This window comes from Ammodytes marinus (genome assembly GCF_949987685.1).
Source record: "Ammodytes marinus genome assembly, chromosome: 5".
NCBI lineage: Eukaryota > Metazoa > Chordata > Actinopteri > Uranoscopiformes > Ammodytidae > Ammodytes > Ammodytes marinus.
The window spans coordinates 21097908-21119551 of NC_137234.1; the positions used below are offsets into that span (position 1 = coordinate 21097908).

Below are 21644 nucleotides of genomic sequence, written 5' to 3' on the forward strand. Positions count from 1 at the left end.
TAGGGGATTTTAAAGTGTGAGCAGTGAGCTCCAGGTTGACTCCATGACAGCCAACCACTGACCAAAAGAAAAACCTTCTCTCAGATTGACAGAATCTGTAGGAATGGACTGTACAGATGTGCTGACTTAACGTTGCCCCCTAGTGATGGAGAACTACACAAGCTCTTTACTAGTATTGGGAAAGACCTATAGCCCAAGCATGAAAATACAGGCCTGGTTAACAATGTGTTAAAAAGACTGAGGAAAACTAAAACGACCAAGTAAAGTGAAACCTTTCAAAAAGACACCTTTTTATTTGCATCTTTATTCACTCCCATCTGTTCTAATGCAGCTTCCATGAATAAACAAATACAGACGAAACCTTGCCTTCATATATTACCTCTGAACAGACAGAAAAAAAGAAAAAAAAACTGCGCTACAACGGATATCACATTTAGAAAAAAAAACATTTATACAGAGACTCAGACGGACACAGAGACAGCGGGAGAGAGGGTCGTGACAGAGTATAGCTGCAGACGGAAGAAAAGTGCAATTCAAAGATGCAGTGAAATCCGATCTCACAGAATTGTTATGTGCAGCTGGAGGGGTGTCTGCATTGCTCGCAGTGAGGGAGAAAGCAGAATCTATTGAACTATGGCAGAGGAGACATGAGGCCAGAGGGGGTTTGAGTATTGCAACAAAACAAGTCCTTCTGTGGAGAGGACGAGCGCTTAAAGTGTTGAGACGGCAGCGCAGCAGTACAAAGTGTGTGACACAGGTTGGGCTTTGGACACAGATGACAGCATCCGCCACGGCCACTGTAGAGGCAGACACGCAGCAGAGAAAAGGCCGAGTGCCTCCACAAAGCCACAGGGATAAGAAGCACTGTGGAGCTGGGTGGTTAAAAAAAGACTAACATATTTTTTTTAATACAGCTCATTTCAAGAAACATAATGTTCTTCTGAGTTGAGGAGCCCTGTAACCAAACAAAAAAACAAAAAAAAAATCCCTTCAACTAAACCACACAAATAGATGTGTTTCCTCACCTAGGTGAGTCACTTAGTGTTATCGTGACATGCAGGCAGTTTTGGTTTCATGTGACACAGTCATGGGGAGAAATCCCTCTCCCAGATCTTTTCTACCACCCATGGAGATCAATGGAATTGCACTCAAAGTGTTCAGGCCCAACATGGAGTAATTACATTGAAAAAAAAATAAAAATACAAACTTCAACAGCGACATCTCCTCCCAGAAACATAGTCCCACTAGCAGTGTGCACACAGACGATTTTGCTGTGTCCCAATTTCGTACTACAAACCAGTTAGAAAGATGTTTATAGAACAGTTTTTTGTAGTTAGGATGCAGTAGGCATACTATTGGGACATAATTTTACTCTTTTATTTCATCATAACATTGCGCCTTGATCTTGCCTCTTGCTTTTATATCCGGCGCGTCCCCGTTTGTTTTCATAAGGAGGCTTCGTCGATGTGACGTCACTTCACTTCACGATTGTGGCTCAGAATCGCCCAAATAGAATGCAGTTTTCAACACTAACAATCATGGCCGGATGAAGTAGGACATCCGGGTACTTCTAACAATCCTAAATCTGGCCACAAGAATCGGGACATCCTATCTTTTTTCTACATACTATATTAGTAGAAAGTATGCAATTCGGAACGCAGGGAAAGTGTTTTTTAAACAAGCAGGAAATGATGCAGTGTGTGCATCCTCTGTCTTTAGGAGAACATTACCATCTACACGTATCGTACAGAAAAAAAAATCTGTTTTCTGAGGTGTCCTGGAGCAGTTTCCCCACCAATCACAATAAGTTTAGTATGGTATGGTATACATGTACACTGTTTTGTACGGACTTAATCTCATCACTTTCCCAGTGTGAACTGCCAACACACACCACACACTCAGAATTAGCATTGGAAGCAGTATGGAATTGGCAGAAAGCACCTTTTGAAATCCTTTCACAGCCAGGTATGTTTTTTAGCAGTGGAATAGCAGGAAATACCGGTTGCAATCAAATATCTTTTAAAAAAGGACAGCAATGCTAACGCACAGAGCATCAAGAATATAATTCAGCTTCATTGTGCTGGTGGTGTGTTGTCCGAAATTGCAGGAGACGGATTAAGTGCCGAGACGTTTGAAGGATTAATAAATCGATAATCATTTCATCCACGGTTGGCTATCATTTACCGACCAAAACGTTCCCTAATATTTCAGCTTCTCCAATGACTAACTGTTACTGTTCACTTAAGGATATGTGCAATATATTTAATACCTCTGGGTTTTTGAATTGCTGTTTATACAAAATAGGTGATTGAAAAAGGACATAACCTTCGGCCGTGGGAAATGGTAATAACCATTTTTTTTTTTTCACTATTTCCTGACATTTTATATAACAAACCGATAATCAATCATGTAAACGGGCATTGCCAGCCACTCTAGTCGGAGATCTCAAAAACAAATCTATCAGCAACGCGTAGGCCGACACAGCTGGAGATGGTCAATGTGTCTATTTTTGTAATTTGGGTGAACTACCCCTTTTCAATGTATGTTGTGATGGATGACGCCTAACAGCACTAGGAATGGTCCCTGATAGTGCACACTGTGACCTTAATAGACCCCCAAAGAAAACCTTCAGATATTCACGTCAACATACGCAACACACACACATCCCGATATATCTGCCATATGATATACATGAGGTAAAGTCTTTGTCTAGTCTTCTACTGCATATAGCATGTTAAACAACCCCCTCCCCCCCCATTCAGTGAAGGAGTGACGGACAGTGGGCTTTGAAATGTAAAGACAAATGGAAGAGAGTATTTCTGACGTACTACAAGCACAAACAGCTGACAGAAGGTAAACAGTCGTCTCATATGAATAATGATCACATTGTTTATCGAGCAGTGACCGACGTGGGACCCCTTAGACTCGGACACGCGATGGCTTAAAGAGCCGCAGCTTGGGGGTCCCGAGGCGGGCAGAGAGCAATCACACATTCTCTTTGCTGCATTCGAGTCTGTCGTAAAAAGAAAACTAAACGGCAGTCAATGCGCGATTGACGGGTAAAAAACAAACAAAATTGCCACAATGCGTGTTCTCTTTCACCGCGTACATACAAAAACAATTGTAAAACCCATACACTAAATAAAGCTTTGTAAATTGCACTCCAATGTGGCACGAGTCCCAGCCCCCTAATCATCCACCCGCTACTCACCCATCATTTGGGATATTTACATTCAGTAGTTCAGTCCAGTATGGAGTAAAGATAGAAAAAAGACACAAGTTCTTTCAAAGCAGAACTAAATGAGATTTCATTGTTCGGTTACAGGAGACCGGACAGATACCTGTCTGTATCTGGTGTATGTCTCTTGGTTTTGGAACAGCTGCGAGTTTGCCTGGGGTTGTTGATCCACAGTAACAGCTATGGCCTGCCCCCTGCTGTGCACTTAGTCCTGTTACAGCGGACCCCTTCCCCTCTTGAGCTGTAGTGTACGTGTTTTCTGCTCGACAAAACAGTGGGACCCGGGCCAGTCTGTGGCCGTCCAGGGCCTGGTTTCTTGGTCCAAGGAGTCTCTGGTGGGTTTGTATAACTACCAGTTTTTTTTTGTTTTTGTTTTTTTGTTTTTTTAGTCCAGACAGCTCCTTAGCGTAGTTTGAGCTTGAATGCGGAGATCTCCATGGGATCCAGGCTGATGGTGGAGTCGTTGGCCAGAGGCGTGCTGGAATGCATCAGAGTCAGGGACACGGGCTGGAGCAACTGCAGGTCCAGGGTCTTGAAGAGTCCTGATACGTTAAGCTGCAAGAGGAAGAAGCGCAACACGGCACCAGGGTGTTCAAAAAGAAAATAAATATATATTGAATTGTCGACTCAGCATTCCAAAAATGTACTTAAAGCTCCCATATTATGCACTTTTCTGTCAATTTTATATGGTCTTAGTAGTCCCCAATACTTATTTTTTTAGATGTTTGCTGAAAACCCTGTTCAGATCATTTGTTGTAGCAAGCCTCTATACCCTGATTTTCCACTCATCTCAGGATAGCCTATGTTGGTGTCTGCAGCCTGCGGTCTGGCTGGGCCCTCCCACTGGTCTATGCCCTCCCACTGTCTCTGCCGTGATTACGTGATACTAGAGAGACACTGCGGAGTGTTTACACAGTGTTTACCCTCACGTGAATAGCCAAAATGGCTAATGCAGGAGCTTAGCCATACTTTGAACAGTTTGACATGACCGATCATTGTCTACATGAAAGACTATGTTCATACAGATGCACTGACCAGCCACAAGCTAATGGAAAAGACATGTTCACAATCAAAATGCAGCAAAAGATGGAGGCTACTGCGAAGCTACTCGGGAGCTAATGGCTGAAAATAACACTCGGACGATTTAAAACCAGTGAAAACATTAGCTTCAAAGTTTGATTTCTACAGGAATAGCTTCCTTCCTACCCTTTGTCATGTTAAAACCGAGGCGTTTCTAGACTGCAATGGGAAAGCTAAGTTAGTGTAATAGGAGCAAAAGCGGGAAGCGGGAATCTTGTTGCTTAGAGGGAAAAATAATATGGCGGTGAAGGAACATTTTTCGTGAGGATCTTGGGGCCGTGGACCAATAAGAAATAGGGGGGGGGGGGGAGTTATCATAGGCTATAAAAATTCTGAATGGAGTACATTGGGGAGGTTTTCAGGAAGGGGGAGGGTGAGAAAAGGAGAGAGTTTTTTTTTATATACTTTTGCAGTCTTTAGGCACACCGTGGACCCGTAAGTGTATACTTCTTCCTGCTCCTTTTCAGGCATATCAATACAGATAATTTGTTTAATTTTTTTTATTTTTGTGAAGTCATTTAAACATACATTTTGTTTATTGTATTTTTATGCTTTTCATTTTGTTTTGTATTGTTTTTGATGTCTGAAATAAAATAAAAAATAAATTCAATTTCAATTCATATTTATATTAAAAAACATTGAAAAAGTGCATTTTGCATAATATGGGACCTTTAAGTAAACAGCAATAAAACAAATTAAATGTCAACAGCAAAAGTGCTTATGAAGCAGGATAGCCCCTGACAGTGTTATAGTAAAAGTGTGTAATATTATTGAATTATCATTTGGGAATTAATATTTTAACAGCTCTTTAAAGTTGGTGTCAGCAATTTTGTTGTCAACATGAGTTTGTTAAAATCACTGTGTCCGTAATGTGTGCGCCACCGCTGAACAAAATAATGGCTTGTTACTACACAGCCACAGATAATTGAGGTAAAGCTAATTTCCTCTGCCTTCAATACTGTGTGGTTCAACCTGTAAGAAGAAAGCATATTTTTTCAGCTTATCATGTTTTGTTTGTAAAAAAAAAGATAAACGTTAAACCAGTCCTTCTAAATGAAGCAGCCTGAATTGAAATAATTAAAGTGTGACCAGCGTCACAGCAGACAGGTTTCTTTTATATGTTGTGTCTGTGTGTCTCTGTGTCTGTGTCTCTGTCTCTGTGTGTGTGTGTGTGTGTGTGTGTGTGTGTGTGTGTGTGTGTGTGTGTGTGTGTGTGTGTGTGTGTGTGTGTGTGTTTCCACCCTGACCTGTCCTTGTGTGGTGGTGCAGTTGAAGCCCAGGTTCTGAGCCTCCAGGCCACAGTCCAGGGCCAAACGGTGAAGGATCAAGGCTGTGTAAGGAGATGGCGATAGTGGATCCTGCTGCTAGCATATCACATACATATCACACACACGGGCCATGGGTCAACTTCAAAGCCAATACAGAGAATAACTAATCAGAGAAAAAAAAATTGAGTGCGTGCGTCACCTGGCTCTGGATGCTGCGCAGGTTGAGCAGGTGGAAGTCGCAGGGAAGGAGGGACTTGAGAGGGGCGAAGGTTTGCAGAGGGGGGATGCCGCGTCTCTTGGGCAGCACGGGCAGCGCCAGCACCTCGTGGTTCAGCATGGCGCCGGTCATGTGACTGAGAATGGACGGGAAGCTGTTGGTGGCACTGTCCATCATCTGGTGGAGGACATGGACGGAGTGAAGCCACAGCAGTTAGTTAGTGACAGTGCCGCTACTACAACATAAGGGACTCACCTGTAAAACTCATTATTTTGCTACGTGAGGAAGACACTCAAAACTACCACAAGTCATAGAACGAGGTTTATTCCTAATTCTAGTCCACACAGACACAGAACTAATGGCTCTGTATTGGATTTGGTTACAGCCACACAGCTCTATTTCTTTTAAGAATAGCACTACAGGGATGTTTGGCGTTGTTATGGCATGACCAGAGGAACCACACAGTCTTAAAAGATGGACCGGTTAGGCTTCGGCTGTGAGGTGGAGGAAAGCTAAAAAAAAGGAGCAGGAGCAACAGCAGAGGCTACGCTGCTATGGGGCTAGCTAGAATCCACACTGTTGCCGAGGCAACGTTACCTGTTGGATTCCGTCACTCCAGATTTTGGAGAGGAAAGAATGAAACGCGGAGGAGAGTTTGGCAAAGAGGCCATTGTGCTGAAGGTAATGAGGTGGGAAGAGAGAAGACAAAGTTAGAAAAAGTGGAGAGGATAACAAAGAGACAGACTGGGGGGGGGGGGGGGGGTTTAATGAGGACCCAGAAAAGATGGGGGAAAAAATTGTGATGATGAATAAAGCATGAAGGACAAAAGATTCCCGTTATATTCCTGGATGTGCATAGAGCTGGCCCCGGCTTCAATAAGCCGCCTTGGCTGCCATCTTTACTGACCTTGTTGCCTGTGGATCTCCTCTCTAGCAGCAGGCGGAAGCGGTTGCTCGTCTTCTTGTTGTCCTTCAGGCCCTGACCTAGCCCACGGTTATCATCTTGCATCAGTCGCCGGTCCATAATCACTTCAAGCTGGCCTAAAGGGAGGCGCAGGAGCAAAGACAATAGCATTATTATAAAAGCCAGTCCATAATGACAACACACTCTTTTGCTTTTTCGTCCTTTACAAATGCCCCCATTCCTTGCGTAACGATGATGAGAAAAGGATTAGCTCAGTTCATTAATGTGAAAGCATGAACTGTTTTTTGTTATTTGAAAACCTCCCGAGGCCATACTTGAGTGCAATCAAAGCCATAAAAAGGTTATAGAGGAGTAGTAAACAGAGCAAAAGAGAGGGAATTTTAGAAATAACTTTCATTAAAAGAGACACAACATGAGATCAATTGTAATGCGATACAGACCACTCTCCAGGCTGGTGACTCCCAGAGACTGCGCCGTGTGCAGTGTGAGGCGGTGGTTGCTGTCCTGGATGTACGCCTGGCTGGGCATGGGGTAGAAGTTAGCCTGCAGGGGGAGCTTTAGGTGGTGGTGACGGGGCTGCATCTACAAAAAGAGATCGATAAAATTAAACTCATCACCATCGGCATAACCAGAGATACATGTTGTTATATTGTGACGATAAAAGTTTTTCTTCCCATTGCTGAGGTTGGGACTGACCTGGAAGCCGTTGAGATCTGTGTAGAATACGTCTCCACTCTGGACGTCAGTGACCAGTCGCATTGCCAGCTCCTTATTGGTCTGATCCCTGATGTCCACCATGGTGGAGATGTCCACACTCAACCCATCCACCCCTGAAAAAAAGACCAAACAATAAAGATGAACCAAAGACATGCGCACGGGGGAAAGTGAATGGAGAAATATGAACTACAAAAGCAGAATGACTGCTACTTTTAAAATATTACATTCGCCTGCTTAAAGTACAGCAGGCAGCCAAACTAAATAAAAGTCCCTGATTCAATTTTAAATTGTCATTTTGTCCCAACGCGTCATTGGCCCCTTGTTATAATTGGGCCATCTGCTGCTTTAACAAAACATGAAATGCATTTGAAGAGGCCATTTGAACTGATTCCACTGAAGCTGTGTGTTTTATTACCCGGCACGTTGTTTATGCGAACGGTCTGCTGGAAATGCTGGTAGTGTGCCACAACCTCCGAGAAGAGAGGCCCCTCGACGACGCGCACCACGGGCGGCTCCTTCTGGTTGTAGGGCTGAGAGCAGGAAGACAGAACACGCGCAGGTCACAACACAGCCAAAGAAGAAAATTTATCAAAACAAGATGAAGCAGCACCCAGTCTGCCTGTCTTTTTGCCCCGAGCACCTCAGCGTGATACAATGACACAATGCACAAGGGAGGCTTCTATCAAAGACCCTCTGGAGAGGCAAGTAAACATCTGATATGCAACTGAGAGAATACCTTTGCTTTCCCATCGGGGAGGAAGAGGTAAGCTCCACTTTTGTCTTTGGAGGTGCGAGTGCCGTACACCATGAACTGCATCTGAACCTTCACCTCCTGAGGGTCGTCCTTGTGCTTGATACTCTGCAGATGAAGAAGCCATTAAAAAAAAGGAAAACGAGCAAAGGATAAAAACAGGAAGAGTTGAAAGGATGTCTGGAATAGCAATAGGAATTATTGGGAAAATCAACCCCCTTTTCTTGGTGCGTTTTTTTTTTTTTCAAAAGATCAAATTCTAAATTAGATGTGCCAATAAAAATAAATAATAAGACAATAAAAAAAGACACAAAAACATTAACAATCAAACCTCGAGCAGGCCGGTGGTTCCGGAGAAGCCCAGAGAGAGAGACTGACTGCTGATGTAGAAGGTCTGGGGGTCGGCCTGCTGCGAGCGGACAGGGAGTGGGTCTGAGGCTCGAGAGGAGGCTCCTCGACCGGACAGCCGGAGCACGGTGTCGGAGCGCAGCGTCATGGGCGAGTCTGGGGAGTCGTACACATGGAACACAGCCAGGCCCAGCGCTGGCAGACGAACCATGAATGCTGCCTGGATGGAGGAGGGTGGAAGAATGATATAATAAAGCTTTATTGCAGACACAGGTCCATATATGGTAATACATCATACCATAGTATAACAAAAAGAGCTACAAAAATTTGCATATTAACCTATACGATATACAGGCTATTGCACCAATGGCGTCTTAACCTAGAATTACCTTCAAATAATTTCAAAAGCTTTAATACACACAGAAACATTTTAAGTTCTCTCATCTTTTTTTTCTCCAGTGGCTTGTTAATTGGACGGTGAGTGTTGACCACAGGGCATTCATTAAAAGTTAAGAGCGTTTACACATTAGCGACAGTGTGCTGTAATTAAAACCTGATGGAGAAATGGGTGCTTATGAGTTCCTCAGTTACATTTCAATTCCATTACTTTCTGTGGGTAGGAGAGAATTTTTTATTTGTGCACGACGAATGAAGCAGAAGATCTTTGGTCAGGCAACTTGTTCACCACTTCACACTCCATACACGGACTGGGCTGAGTCACATCCCGAGGAGTGATTCTATGAGTCATCAAATTTGATGTGCGGACACGTGGAATTTAAAATAAAACGACTGCATCGACTAGTGTGTGTGTTTGAGCAGCTTTTTTTTTTATATTTTAAGCATACAAATGTGACAGATAAATGACAAATAAAGAAACATAAAACAGTGCTCACTTATTTAGCATTGCAATAATAAAATATCATTGTGTGATTTACAATGGAAAACAATGAATGAATTATTATAATCTAAGCTTTTTTTCTTTCTTATCAAAACCTGTAGCCTACATTACCCCTAATGCAACCCGACCGCTGACAGTTTGTTCAGAGATTTGTGTGTTGATTCTAATGGCTGTAGCCTTGAGCTGCTAACCACAACCAGGATGTATGGTAAGCATATTTCTTTCTAAATACATTTATAAATTTGTTTTTAACTTGTAGTCTTCCACCCCAACCGACACTGACTCAAGTGACATCATTTGAGGTAATTTATCAGAATTCAGTCAGCACCCTTTTAACCCAATAAGAGCTTAGATCCAAATGTTTAACCATATGCAGTATGATTCAGATGTATAAATTGGTGTACTTCACCTTAAAGAGCTACAACTGACAATTCTCCAAAACCTCTCCTGTGCATTGCCAGCAACCAACCTGACAAGTCTGAACAGGTTTTAGTCCATCTGACAAACGCATATTATGCATCGGTTTTTTAAATCAACATAGCTTCACCTGCACACAAAACTGTGATGTTAAGTGTGAAGCTTGGAGGCTGTATTCTTTCATAATCACAACAATGACTTTGTGCTGGGCTGTGAGCGCTGTCAAAAGGATTTCACAGCAGTTCTCCAACTGAACAGATGCAGTGAAGACGCTGCTGCTGCTGCTGTGCCAGTGATATCCCAATTTCACCATGCGAGAAAAAAAAAACAGCAGTGTCTAATGAGCTTAATCCCTTACCTCAAATACCTCGGCACTCATTTGACTAGCAGTGCTCCACTGAGCACTGAGCTGCACAGGGAGGGTCTGTCCGTCCTCAGTCAATACCCGCACCCTGACTGTGTTAACCAGCACGGTCACCACACACAGCCGCTCCTGCTCCACGGGGTTGAACAGAACCAGGTACCTGCAAGTAAGAAAAGGGGGAAAAAAGCAATCAGGAACGCAGGATGGAGGATGGGAGGACGGGAGGAGGCAGAGTAGAGATTTAAGTTCCGAGGGGGGATGCTGATAATACCTCGGGCCTGCTGGGTCCAGTTCGATTAAAGTGCGCTGAGGCAGAGAGTCTTGAGTAGCACGCCTGTCATCCTGTAAAAAAATAGAAAAATGTAAGACACAGAAGATTTCCACAAGGAAGAAAAATACACAGAGTTAAGCTTCCAGGTTTTTCCTCTCACCGTCTCCAGGAAGGGCTCCGTCTGGTAAAAGCGATAAAACTCTTTGTTCTTCATCACCAGGAAATGAGCTGCGTTGATGATTACTCTCTTCAGGCCGACAAGTGAACGCAGTAGTCTAGGGAGGAGGGAGGGATCAATGTACCGCTGTGGCACTCAAGAGAGGAGAAAGTATTGAACTGGCAAATGTAAAATGGCCACAGAGACCAAAGATTAGGAAGAGGGAAGCACCGTTTTTCTATTTTGTATATTACATTTCTTTTTTTCCATTCCTCATACTGACATTTAATTCTAAAAAAGGACCACATTATTACCTGGTGCCGTAGTCAATGACCACATTCTCCTTGGCAGTGCCGGTGATGGCGTCGTGATGCTGGAAGAGGGCGACAGATCGTCTGGCGTCAACCAGCAGGGCATAGTCAGCCACCGGGTAGCGACCCTCCATATTTGTGTGCCGAGCGCTAGCAACAGCTAGGCTGTATAGGATCTCTGCCCCCCTGAATAACAGTTTTCATAGAGCCGTTAAAATAAGAAACAGTGGCTTTATTGAGTCAGTTAACGTGTGCTCGCACTAAAACATTTTTGGAATCAACAGTCGACTGAAAAAATAAAACCTCAAGACTTGTTTCAAACCGAGTTAATGTTCCAGAAAACTGCTGTCTACTGAAGGTGAACTTAAATGTTTTGCCATTTCGCCTAATTTAGTACGTTTAGAGCAGGGGTGTCCAAACTACGGCCTGCGGGCCAACTGCGGCCCGCTTTTTATTGGCCCGCGGCCGATTTCAAAGATATAATGTAATATGGCCCTTTGAAAAAAAAAAAAAAAAAAAAAAACATTTTTTTTTTTTTTGCATTTCTTAGTTAACCCACTAGTGCAGGGTTGTCAAAACTGATTGATTGGCCCGTGGCACATTTAAAAAATATAATGTAATATGGCCCTTTTAATTTTTAAATAATTTAAATGCACTCATTATATTACAGAGAAATATGTCCCAAAAAAGAAAAAGAGCTCCAAGCCCATCCCAGGGGACCCTGCATAACATTTTATTTTAAATTAATATTATTATGGAAAATCCATGTGTCCTTCTCCAATAGCTTCTAATTCATCTGACACAGTGTCTCCATTTTTTTCATACAAAATTCTTCAGCCTCTTAATTTCCCTCTCAAAGTGCACCAGATTCATGCATTTCACTTTAAAAACTTTAAAAAATCTCCCGGGGGGGGCATACCCCCGGACCCCCCTTGGAGGGTCGGGATCTCGGCTGGCTACTATTTTCACCCAGCTGGACATTGGACGCAAAAGCAGAAAACACTGGGTGTATCAATGGCATTTAACAAGAGGGGGAATGTATCTGTTTAATGTGCAAGTAAAGTGTTGCCGTGAAGAAGGATTACAATTTATGAAAACACTATGAAACTAAACATCAGAGCAGCTACACGTCCTGATAAGTGTGTTATTTTTGCAAAGTGGCCCGGCCCTTCGTAGATTTTTCTGTATGTGGCCCTCAGTGAAAAAAGTTTGGACACCCCTGGTTTAGAGTAAAGAATGAAAAGGGAGAGGTGAGATAGAGAGAGATCAGATTTAAATTAATGTTGACATCCATAATTGACATAGGATATTATGCCAAAGTATTGATGACAAAAAATTAAAACAAAGATTTTATTGGACAGTTTTTCTGATCTGTCTGAAAAAAAATGAAAGCAAAAAAACTACAGATGAGAAAAAAAGGCTAATATAAAACGAAAACTCAAAATCTAAGTTAAAAAATGTCTCTGATGCCAATTTAGTGTTAGAACATACATATAAGCAAATGCAAAATAGAAAACAAAACTGCCTACACAGTTATAGACACGCCACAGGCTTTACGTGTTTCAGTTATCAGTTATCAGTGTTGTGCGATAAAATGTGGCCCACCTCAGGTGCGACTCTATCACACGGTCCAGGCTCTTATAAAAGGGCCGAGAAGTGTAGTAGCCGGTCCAGTAGTGGTCTTCGCGGTCTGCATAGGTGAAGAAATCTCCGCTAAGCACTGGGAAGTCTGCAGGTCTGGCTCCCTGAGCCACTCCATTTGCTTTGTACACAGCGTTGAAGTAGTCCGTGAGAGTCCCAAACTGAGCCTAGAGGAGCCGCCAGACAAAGGACAAGTAAAAAAAAAAAAAAAAATTATTTTTATGCAGGTGCCTTTTATCTCACACAGCATCTTCTGAAGTGGTGATAGATTCTTTGTTCGGTCAGCGAGTTAAAATACCTCTGCATGAGAAATTATCATAAGAAAAGCTTGTGATACAGAGAAACCTGCTACACCGAACGCAGAGAATAACAAAAACAATGAAAAAGATGCACACAAAAAAACATATTTGGCAACAATGTGACAGATGACAAATTATTTTCTCACTTGTACGTGCATCTCTGGGTGAGAATTCATGTAATCGAAGAGCTTCTGGTAGTTCATGAACTGCTGGTCCCATTCCAAGGCCTTGTCGTAGCGGAAGTCGTCTCCCAGGGGGACTAGTAGCACCTTGCTGCGGTAGAGTTTGGACTTCTTACGGTACTGATCCACGAGCAAGTTCGCCCTGATAGAGAGATGAAAAGAGGTGGAGAGAGGGAGAGAGAGAAAAAAAAGGAAAAAGTGAAGGGACACATTTCTTGGCAAAGAAACAGCTATGCTTTGCAAGAGGAGGCTCAATTTCACCATGGGGGTATTTTCCATTAGCCACCAACATATGTCCTCTAGAAAGTTACTCAAGTCCTCTAAAAAGAGACATAATTTGCCCGCAAGGACATCTGCAGTCTCAGGCTGGCTCCCTCCTCTGGCTGTTGTCATTGGCGCAAGTTATAACTAAAGTTTATTTTTTGTGATGATAACCATCGGGTTTGCAACAGCAGCGATCAATCTGCTGTGTTTGTGTGAGCCTTGTGTGTGTGTGTGTGTGTGTGTGGCCAAAGACAAATCCCAATACAACACAGAAACAAATATATGTTTAGCATTGTAGACTCTTACAGCCCAACTAATACTGGAAATGTGCCAACATATACGGCAGCTTTAACTAACAATAGTTTTCGTTGTGGATTAATCTTTTTTTAATCAAAATCCATTTGTTGTTGGTGTATAAAACACCAGAGAATTATTAAAAGACACAACTTCTTGCAATTGATCTTACAATTTCCTACAGCCGACATTACCACGTCATCAATTAATGAAAGAAAATCTGAAATTCCTTACATTTGCGAAGATGGAACTACATTATATTTGGCATTCATGTTAATTCATTATAACTGTGGTAGCAAATACATGTTCTTACATACATGCATGATTGAAGAAGAACAATAAATCTTAAGTGCTCCCATTTCAGCTGATGTAATTAGATTAGACCTACAGTAGCCACTTTAACCATGTCACTAACCCAAAGTAAGAGTTTATTAATCCCCACACATCTCACCTCTCTGCAACATTGGCATCCACCACCGGTTTGGGTGGCACTTTCCAGGGACAGTTTATCCGGCCGCCTGGCAACCTCTTGAAATCGAACTGGCAGCAGACCTTGGGGTCAGGCCCGCAGGTGTGAGGCACGTCGTAGCTGTAGAATGGCATCATGTGGCAAAACATGTCCGTGTCTGATCCAGTGTCTGTCAATGCAGGAAAGCAAACATGTCAAATCATTTGGCTTGAGAGATATTCAGGATAAAAGTAGCTTTGAAAGAACAGAATGGATTACATTCATTAAGCATGATCTGTTTTGAGTCATTGTAATCATAGACACATCCGTGCTGATAAAAGTTGTTGGCAAGTTGACAGCTACAGTGTTCTCCAGGGACCGTCAGAAGTAATTCTGGATGAAGCCTCAAAACGGAAAATGGCCACACTGCATTACAGAATGAATCCCATCACAAACACACAGAGTAACACCAGAGGAGTTGTCCATTAGGAGCTAATGGACAGTAAATCTTCAGCAGATGTCCAATTCGTTAAGAAATAATGATGAAGATAGCTCTTCAGAGGCTACATTACACACTGGCCGTTCATCGAAACTTTCCCCGTGTTAAGTGGAGCGACTCGTTCTGCAATGAGGTAAAGACGAGCACATGAATCAAGCCGACGTGGCTGGCTGCGGTCCACTCACCCCAGGCCTGCCGCCACATAAACTCCAGGCTGCGGGTGGAGGCCAGGTGTTTCTTGACAGAGTAGTGGACCCTCTGGATGAGCATGCTGGTCAGGTTGGCCCTCTTCAGCAGGTACGGCATGGTAGCACTGTGACCAAAGGGGTCAATCGCCCACCCGCTGCGAGGAGTTACACCTACAGGCGGAGAGCGGGGGAAGAAAGTACTTCAGGTCTGTGCTCAGAGAAATTAAAAGGATGCCTCTTTTAAAGCTCCTGTAGACCCAAATCCACAAAATCATTCTCGTTCTGTAATTTGGGGAGTTAGAATTAGCCATATTTATCAAACTAAAGTTATTAATTTACAGGTATTCGGTTCTGATGAGGCAGGCAATGATCTGGTGCTGATGACACAGTAAATATTTTGAAACAATCACGGCAGTTCTCTGAATGAACGTTCAATAAAAAAAAATTACTGTTGCCATGGAGACCGTTTGATACGGATACACCCACACAGTCCTGACAATGGTCTAGACCAGTGGTTCTCAATTATTTTCTGTCGTGCCCTTTACCCTAGAGAACTAGAGTGAAGGCAAATGTCTTTAACCACAATGAGTCTAAATATAAATGAAATGATTCATGTCAGGAGTCAAGTCTTGACTTGATTGTGTGTACCTAGATTTCTCTCCAGCCACTGATGTCCCTCAATGAGCTGGTCTATCATGGCAAAGTAGTGAACGTTGGCTTCGTCCGGCATCACCCAGCCACCTGTCACTATCTCCAGCTGGCCCCCAAGGATTAGCCTGTTGAACGCAGAGGATTAACAAAGCAAGGTGAAGATAATTCAGCATTTAGGAGGGAGACTCACATTAACAGGATAACAAGCTATTTTTAAAACAGCGGCAGCAATCTGCCAAGAACTCAGCAGCATCCATTGTACAAAATCGTTTACCCGAGGTCGGTAAGGCATGAAAAGATATCAACAACTAATTTGAGGTTGAATCTGTGAAACTAAAAGGCACGACTGTGTACTAAAGGTGGAGTAAATGATGCTGGAGAAAGCCTGTTGACAATCACTTTTAGTCAAATATATTCAGTCGAATATCTCCTCACGTTCGGCTACCTGTACACAATGTGTTTGCACTGCTGAATAAATGTTTATTTGCAGCCTAGGCTCTGTAAACAGGTATATTGCTAGCCACGGTGGGCCCCCATTTGTTTACATATTGATGTATTGATGCATGTTGACAGAGCTTAGGATGTTTATTAAAACCTATAGTTTTTTAGTGCACACGCATAGTACGGATCGGTAGCAAATTGTGAGGAGCTATTCATCGATTTTCACCAAAAAAATTATTTTAGCAACAAGTGTTCTCCAGAAGCCTTAAGTCCACCTTCAAACTAGGACTCACTTGCGCATGGCCTCTTGCTTCTCTACTTCCGCAGTCTCCCACCACTTGGAGAAGTACGAAATCTCAGACCAGATGAACTTCCTGCGAGGATCCTCTGCCAGCTTCACCACCATGTTGTTAAAAATGTGTTGCGTCTGGTCTGTGTAGTACTTGTCAAAAGTCTTGATCCAACCTAACGAGACAAGACGGCGAAAACTTGAGCAATTTGCAAGACAGTTGGCAAACAGACGCTCTGCTGCAAACCTATCAAACAACACCCCCCTCCATCTCAGCCCTTCTAAAGCAGGCTAATAAACACAAAAAGACAGGCCAGGTGAAATACTCGGCACTGCACCGGATCAAAAATAAAACTCATATTATATTCAGGTAGAGCTGTGTGTGTGTGTGTGTGTGTGTGTGTGTGTGTGTGTGTGTGTGTGTCCCCTTCCCGAAAAGCCATTTAGCAGCCGAGTGGTTCAAAAAAAGTGACCCAAAAAAAAGCACCTTCCATGCATCGTTAGTGTGCAACCGTGTAGAATATCAAAGCTTAGAAATATCCTGTCAATTATTTATCTCATATTTTATAGGCTAATATGGATATTATAGAGATCAAAGTTCCACATGATTCTGAACTTCTGCAGAGTCATGAGCATTGCCACTGAAATGGCGATTGTCAAAAGTGAACCAGAGCTCGTAGTCAGTTGGGAGGCACAGGACTAGAGATGCCTTGATCCAATTTAATTCAGTTCTGATCCGATTCCAATACCTGGATTTGGAGATCTGCTGAAACCGATACTGATTGGATACCGGAGCTTTTTTTCTTGATTATTATGATCATTATTAGTATTAGTTTGCCTTAACATGAGGCTGTAGTAAACTACACAGCACTAAAAGTAAAACAAATATTAAAAAATGCATAGGATTTAAATTAATTCCAAAGCCAGAAAAGCAATAACTTTGTAGAGAAATCTATAGGGGGAGCGGGTGGAGTTGTGCCAGTGGGGGAAGTAGTGCCACCCCTTGTTTCTAGAAAACCATAGAAGAAATTGGAAATGTGACCACATATTTAAGAAGAGCAATCCATTTGACTGATCCTGTAAAGAAGTGGGACACATGGAATAAGATATGAGCACATTTAAGCTAAAAAAAAAAAATGTTTTGCGGGGGAATCACATGTCAGGTGGCAGTTGGTTCCACAAGCGCGGAGCAGCTAGTGCTAAGTACATTTCTGAGAGTTGTGCCAGTGGCATGGCTGTATACGCTGGTCACCAAAAAGAAAGTGATTGTCCCATCGCTACATAGGACAATTTACTGCAGTCTTTTTTTTAACACTGTGTTACTTGTGGTTTGACCTGCTCATCTGTAGTTGACCAGGTACCCCGAAAAGCCCTTGTTTGCATTTATTGAAATGAGCCTGTTACCAGTAAACCTGCCGTCACACATTCAGTGCTGGCTGACAATCTGACCTTCCTACCGTCTATTAACCCCAGACACTGGATGATGCGTAAACAATATTGCTGAAGAAGAGTGTGTAGCAGAGACAAACATACACAGCTCCAAACGCAGCCAATTTCCATTGTTGATGGACAACATGTTGCAGGTCGCTGCAGCCTGTCAACATATCAATCAACTGTCGAGTTGGCGAGCATGTGGCAGGCTGGTAAACAAGTTTAATGGAAATGTCAGTCCAAAAATTAAATCTTGGCCAGTCAGACCCATAAACAGCTTAGAGTTTTTCCAATGCCAGTGTGCTCTAATCCCATTGTTTGTGGCTAAGCCATCAATCATGTCAGCATTATGCTAATAATAAAAATAATGGAAATACATAAATGAAATTAGGAAGGGATTTCTGCATCACTATCACTGGCCCCCGCAAATGTAAACACTCACAGTAGCTGAAGGTGTCTGCAGCTACTGTGACACAGACAGTGTTAAAAGTGTTCGGACATGTTTTAGACTGTGTGTTAAGATACATTTTGATCGGAAGGAGCGCTGAGACTAGTGCAACTTTCCACAGCTTGTTGTGTCATGTTGTGCTCTGTTTGTTCTGCCCTCTCCCCTCACCTGGGTCATTGTGAGAGTGGGGGACCACAAACACCTGCAGCGGTTCGCTGTCCCACTCATCAGCTTCGTAAGTGATTTCGAAGCCCTGTTTCCACACACCGCCGTCGGGGTTGTCAAACTTGAGAAGCGAGTACACGTCCAGCATCTAAAATAAAAAAAACAACAAACTCATAATTTGCTCTCTAGACAAAACTGAGTATGTCATAACATCTACAGTATTGACACGATAATGTCTGCTACTTAGCTTTTCATTAAGCTCACCTGAACGTCTGCTGCACCACTTCTGCCTGTAGAAAATTGGCAATCCTGGGGCTTGACAGCGAGGAACGTGGGGCGGCCGTCGAATGGTAGCACCCAGGACCCGTTGGCGCTTCTGAACGGCAGGTGGCCGCTGGGAGACACAGCTCCTGTGTCTGTGAGCTCCATCACAGAGTCCTTTATGTGGCTGATGATCTGGTGGTTTTCCTCCAGGAGCTGCTCCAGCTGCTCTATCCGGTTCTGCAGCACTGAGATCTGGCTCTGAAGCGCACACAGACGTAATGCATCACACCGCTGTGCAACATCACAAAACATCTGTTGACCAAACCCCCTACGTTCTATTCTCTGTTCTCAGGGACAAAACTTTAGTTGACGGTCGGTATTGTGAAAATCTTCTGATTCGGCTGAGGTTATAAAAAACATTGTTAGATCATTCATCCATTAAGATATCTACATAATGAGAGGTCCAGGACATTATTTACATTTGGATATTAAAAAAAAAAAAAGGCATTCTTGTGAAGATCTGGAATTAAAGGGACAAGCTGGGATGGATGGTTGGGTGGGTTGGGTTGGGAGGGTATCTTTCACATGTGTTAGTAATGAATAATACAGCTATACTATGTTTGTATATGTTTGGTCCATTCTGTTCTATAGAGAATTATACACGGTTTAATGAAAAATCAATAAAAATTGCTGAACAAAAACAAAAAAAAAGCATTCAGATTAAAAAAGAAGAAGAAATGGGAATATTAAGCGTGTTATAGGAGGAAAAATATTTGACTAATGTTAACATCAGTAATTTGGTCTTAGAAAAGGCTATATGTTTATTCCTGCTCCTCCTAGTGTATCAAAACAAAACATGCAAAAAACAAGTGGAACATAATTGACTGCAGAAAGGGTTTTTTCTTTTTTCATCATGCACCACTACTACTTCTACTAAAGCAATATTCCTACCCGTGGGAAGTTCCCTCCATTCTGTCGCCTGGCAGGGTCGTGTTGGACTCGATCCAACATCAGATACAGCGAGAACACGGCCACACAGAAGATGGCCCCTCCACACACGGTCACCTGTTTCCTTAGCTTCATCTTCCTCTGGAGCGCTCTTCTTTTCCGGGAATTTTGGAATTTTTAAAAATGACCTTGACTGAGGTGGGGGGAGGGTGGTCCCAGGACAGAGAAAAAAAGTCCTTGCAAACCACAATACAATCCTTCACAGTGCAGAAAGAAAGAAAAAAAACAAAAAAAAAACAAAAAAAAAGTTGGAAAGCTACACCAGTATTGTTGGTTTGGTTGCACTCCTGTAATACCTCCGGCCTCCACTCCCCATACTGGAAAGAGCAAAGCGATGAGGAGGCTACTGCAGCCGTAGCAGCGAACAAGGGTGCTAAATCAGCAATCGCTGGCAAGCAGTGTGTCAGCTTCGGCCAAACCTCAGCCACCAGTGGGCTCCTTCAAAGTAGCCCTTGTGCTCAACCATCCAGAACTGATGGGACTGCGGGAAAAGGTTGAAAAAAACTAAAACAAAAAGAAAACGGCACAGAAGGGCGTCCCTGCAGCATGATGAGTCCTTTTGGGCCTGCTTTCCCGGTCACGTCCCCCCTGAACTCCCACAGTACAAAGTCTAATCCTCCAGTACAGTCCCCTTTTTACGCTCAGTTGGCCCCCAGTGCCGTAACAGTTCTGGCTGCAGCCGTACAATGGAATAAACTGAGGAAAAAAGACCAACTTGGCTAAGAGAAGAAGATTTTTCAATTTATTTTCAAGCAAGGCTCAACTCTGCCCGACGACGCAGCTCCAGGAATTAAAACAAGACTAATTCAATTCCTCTGTCAGCAGCATAGTGTCAGATGGTGAGTGCAGCCCGTCCTTGATCACAAGCCCCAGGTTATGTCACATCAGAAGGGTCTTCTTCAGCTGTAAGGGAAAGTGTTTTGGTTAATTGAGCATGCAAAAATACGTATTGAGCTTTCCAGAGGGAGACTGTTGTCACAGACAATACGCATGTGAAAGGCATTGTGTGTGGTAGGCAAACAGTGAAAGACACTGTTTTTTTATGCTACAGTGGCCCGTGCTTCCTCACTGGACTAATAAGTGTGGCTGTTTACCTCTTTGTGCAAATCCAACACGCTCATAATCCGCTCACTTCTCAAGATGGGACTGTGTAAGTATTACCATGGGGGAGTTGGGATAATAACATGCCACTTGCATTTGCTCGGGTTGACTGAATAGCCTCACTGTCAGCAACAAGAAGACAACAGGCACTTGATTTGTTTTCCTCCTGACACCATCTGGACTAGATTATGAACATATCCAGCAAACTAACTAATGCTGCAGACCTGTATTCATGTGGCAACATCGAAATGCATCACAGATCACAAGCTGCTCACATGATAATCTCAGTACCAAGGGAAATATTTATAATCCCTTATCGAAATGAACAGTGTATTCTTATTGACTCGGGGAGGCACCATGTGTGAGGTTTCACTTGGATGACTAAAGGCATCTCTCTCTCTCTCTCTCTCTCTCTCTCTCTCTCTCTCTCTCTCTCTCTCTCTCTCTCTCTCTCTCTCTCTCTCTCTCTCTCTCTCTCTAGGCAGCTAGTCGGGAAACAATACGTTGCTTCAAATTTAAGGGAAGCAAATATCCCTGTATTTTGACATATTTCCGTGTGAGCTCCAACACACGGCGGTCAGGTGATGTGTGGTTAACCCATTAGCCACATTAACCACAACGTGTCAACTTTAATAATCCCTGGTTTACACCAACCAGAGATGACAAAAATGCAGCTAAACAAGCTAGCGCTAGCCAACAGACGTCCCGTTATTAAGTTACTGGTTTGGGAGCTAGCTTCAAGAGTGTATCGGTGTTAAGGATGGAGGTTTACTGATAGGTGGAGGCGAACAGCAGCCACAGCTGTATGTCTGCATCCGTGGAAAGCCAGAGCTGCACGGCGGATGTCTGCCTGAGGTTACCGTTACAGACGATAAATAGCAAGTAGCGGCTTGATAATATTAAGACAATTACGTGAGTGACACTTCCAGGCTAATCCTACACTTTGCATCAAAACCACGACTAACAGGCATGCGCTAACTCGGGACCCGGTCTCTTTGCGAACAAAATGTAAATCTGACGTTACCCATCAATGGAGAGTCACCGGGAAGAGTGTAGTAGAGACCCCAGC

At 43.2% G+C, this 21644-nt stretch overlaps 1 protein-coding gene across 1 annotated transcript; it reads right to left on the minus strand.

Moving 5' to 3' along the window:
- Positions 1-343: 343 nt before the first annotated feature.
- Positions 344-19866, minus strand: man2a2 (mannosidase, alpha, class 2A, member 2). Its single transcript, XM_080028066.1, has 23 exons — positions 19418-19866; positions 18467-18724; positions 18206-18350; positions 16163-16334; positions 15426-15553; positions 14775-14948; positions 14094-14280; positions 13049-13226; positions 12568-12770; positions 10966-11148; positions 10655-10769; positions 10495-10565; positions 10218-10383; positions 8528-8764; positions 8182-8304; positions 7861-7975; positions 7425-7558; positions 7169-7310; positions 6711-6844; positions 6401-6478; positions 5786-5980; positions 5566-5679; positions 344-3793 (listed from the first exon to the last, which is right to left on the minus strand). Exons 1-23 carry the CDS (start codon positions 19547-19549, stop codon positions 3641-3643), a joined length of 3537 nt encoding a protein of 1178 aa, XP_079884192.1. The 5' UTR covers positions 19550-19866; the 3' UTR covers positions 344-3640.
- Positions 19867-21644: the final 1778 nt, after the last annotated feature.